The 2987-nt window shown below is 41.2% G+C and overlaps 1 protein-coding gene across 3 annotated transcripts in view; it reads right to left on the bottom strand.

Moving 5' to 3' along the window:
- The window catches only part of SLC30A6 (solute carrier family 30 member 6), a 16622-nt gene extending 13650 nt beyond the window's left edge, over positions 1-2972 (bottom strand). For 2 of the 3 annotated variants that reach the window (XM_035892466.1, XM_035892463.1), the window contains exons 1-3: positions 2637-2972; positions 1092-1178; positions 386-470 (exon numbers count right to left, since the gene is read on the bottom strand). In XM_035892466.1, coding sequence (XP_035748359.1) covers positions 386-413 — 28 coding nt within the window. In that variant the 5' untranslated portion in view covers positions 414-470; positions 1092-1178; positions 2637-2972. The remainder of the gene's footprint in view (positions 1-385; positions 471-1091; positions 1179-2636) is intronic. The other variant, XM_035892475.1, reaches the window with a different exon arrangement.
- Positions 2973-2987: the final 15 nt, after the last annotated feature.

The following is a 2987-nucleotide window of genomic DNA, read 5'->3' as shown; positions in this document are numbered from 1 at the left end:
AGCAGAGAAGCCTTTTGCCATGCTACAAATATCTTCTTTTATAGGGTCTCTATACGTCACTAGTACTATCTATACAAGGAACAAGTTTGAGGACTAGCTTAAAAGTCTACTTTTTTGCAATCTTAAAGAGGGTACTGCAGGAAGAAAATGACCGGCAGATCCAGAAAACCTTGCAAACTTTGAACGACTTTCACCCATCCACACTTGCCTTGAAGAAATACCTCCAAACTGACTGGCAAGTCAAAAGGAAGCGCTTTCCCAACCCAGCTGTGCAGTCACCTAACTCCGTTACATGCTGAACTTTGCTTTTTTAGTATGTTGGAACTTCACAAGCTAAGAAATGCATGATAGCTGGTTGGAGTTTCAATACAAGAGAGCCACCTACCTATGCTGTTTGTAGAGCTGCACCACATTAGCAGGAAGCCAATACATATTAAATTTATAGCACCAAACAGCAAGATCTTCCAGGACTGTTGATCAGAATAAATACATATTTTACCTCTTGCAAAATTCACAAGACAAAAATATATCTACCTGGCTTTAAAAAAGGTTATTGCAGTACTTAAACATGCAAGCAGAATTAGCTTCTTCTCCCTCCCCCAAAAATTTACAATTCATTTCAACAAGCCCATATTCTATTTTTATATTTACAGATTGTCTCAAAACACGTTAATAAACAGCGCTTGTGCACCATGCTTAAAATACCTTTTTAGTCTAAAAAAATCACCCCTGTATAATATTTGCATTTTAGTACAGCACACACCACCTGACTTTTGAAGACAGACTTAAACAACTCTATATTGGTAGGTTCCTGTCTTTGTGCTGGAACTTAGATCCCCAAAACATCTCTGCATATTCAGTTTACAGTTCTACAGAAGGCATTAAATATAAGTACAGTTCTGGAGAACACTAATTGACAGGGACAAAGCACAGGAAGGAATCTAACTTCACAGCTGGATTTTTTTTTTAAGCACAGCTGGAAAATTTCAAAGAAATATTCTCAAAAGATAATCAAGTTAGTAATGTATTTTAATTTAACACAGCTAACATCTTTTTTATTATTATTAATTTTTTAAAAAAGAAATACTTACCCTTCTATCTGCTGCAACCAGCCTAAACTCATGTGTTAACTTTCCAACCAATGATTTCTGTGATTTGCGGAACAGATGTATTGTCCCCTGAAAAAAAAAATTAAAAGTTTTTAATTAAAAATTTTACTTAAATCGTAGTTGAAATTAGCAGAAATCTTAATTTATGAACTATTTTCATAATTATATCAAAGAATCAAAATGAGTTTTTTAACCAGTGATAACCCGCAAACATTAAATTCAGCAGTATCTTTTGATAACCATTTAACATGGTTATTATATTAGAAAATTATGAATGACTTAGAATCAAGCTTCACTTAAATATAATCTCAAATTCAAGTTTACTGGAAAACACATCAAAATATGGTTTTTTTACTTTATCTAAACAAAACTACTACAGATGTTCTGAAAACACAAATATTTTTCTTTATCAAAGCATACTTCCCACCCAAAGCCAAGTGGTTTATTAAACAGGAAAATATTATTTGTATATACATATATGTAAATGAAAACTCAGAGAAATAAAAACAATGCTGGTATCATCTGCGATGAGGCGGACACAAGGCTAGCAGCATGATGAGACAGACAAGCAACCTCAGTCATGGCTTAACCGAAACGCACACAGCAGATGCAGTCTCTGTGGGTGCTCCCTCAGAGATCTCAAGCTTCCAGTTAGTTGTCCTCCCTTCCACTCTCCCCGCAAAGAAGCTTTCCACATGAAAAGCCCTTCTGATTTGCAGTAGGAATTCATGGCCTTGTAATGGACGGTGTGCCACATGCATTAATTTCAGGCTGGATGAAACAAGATTTGATCGTAAGCTATCATATTTGTAACTGCCAGCAGAAGAAAAAAAGACATACTAACCGGCTGGTCACCCAAACAGACTCAATTAACTTACAGACACGTTTGTCAACACAGCTGTATGTCATGTTGTCTGTAGAAATACACATACGCTTTGGAGCCATGAATTAAGAAAACAATACTACACATCCCAAGTTCAGCTCACCTGGGGCAAAAGGCTGGCACTTACTGTCTTATTTACTAACAGATCATTGCATGATGATTTTTTTTCTCAGTAGAGACATACAGGATGACAGAACACTATGGAAAGCTTTTCTACCAGGCAGGGACCACCTGCTTACAAAGGCTGCTCTGTCGCTTTAGCACCCACTGCTTTCCCATGCTGTCAGCACCATGGCCCTTGCCAAACTGCACCGTACCACATCTCCGTGCTTACTGAAGGACGCCGTGCATTAAAGCTGTGTATTCTGCACCGCAGAGGAGAACCTCCTGCAAACCCACGCTAGCCACCACTCACCCCCGGAAGCAAGCCCTAATCCAGCAGATGTTGCACTTTGGTATTACAGGTTCCCTAGCTTCGACACTTCTGGCAACACAACGGAGAGAAACACCTCTGTGCTGAGCAGGAGGGCAGCTACCCCACGCCTCAGCCACGGAAGGTGCCCTCGTGGTGCCAGAGCAGCTGCACAAGAAGCATTTCCATGAGTGTAAGCATCTCCTCCAACACCACCAACAGGTGACAGTACCTGTGCTCGATACTGATGTCAATTCATTCGCACCCAGCATAAAAAGGGAAGGTTTAGGCACCCAGCTGAACGACAGCGGTCGTGTTCCCAGAAGAATTACTTTTCTTCTTTGGGAAGCGAGCCGTATATACTAGGTGTAGCAGCCCTGGGCTTTCCCTGACGGACACGTGGGAGCAGGGGCACTATGACCTGTTTGTCCTGATGGGAATTTCACTTCCCTGACGGATCCAGCGTTGAATAAGAACTCTGAGGCCGAGACTCAAACCAGAGCCCAGCTACGAGGCCGAGCGCGGCTCCCTCGTCCCGGACGCGGGTCCGGCGGCGAAGCCCCCCACCGCACCCAGCTCTCGC

This window comes from Egretta garzetta, unplaced genomic scaffold (assembly GCF_000687185.1).
Source record: "Egretta garzetta isolate BGI_Z169 unplaced genomic scaffold, ASM68718v1 scaffold130, whole genome shotgun sequence".
Lineage (NCBI taxonomy): Eukaryota > Metazoa > Chordata > Aves > Pelecaniformes > Ardeidae > Egretta > Egretta garzetta.
Note: the sequence above shows the minus strand (reverse complement) of the source record. Positions and strands in the feature narration are given on the sequence as shown.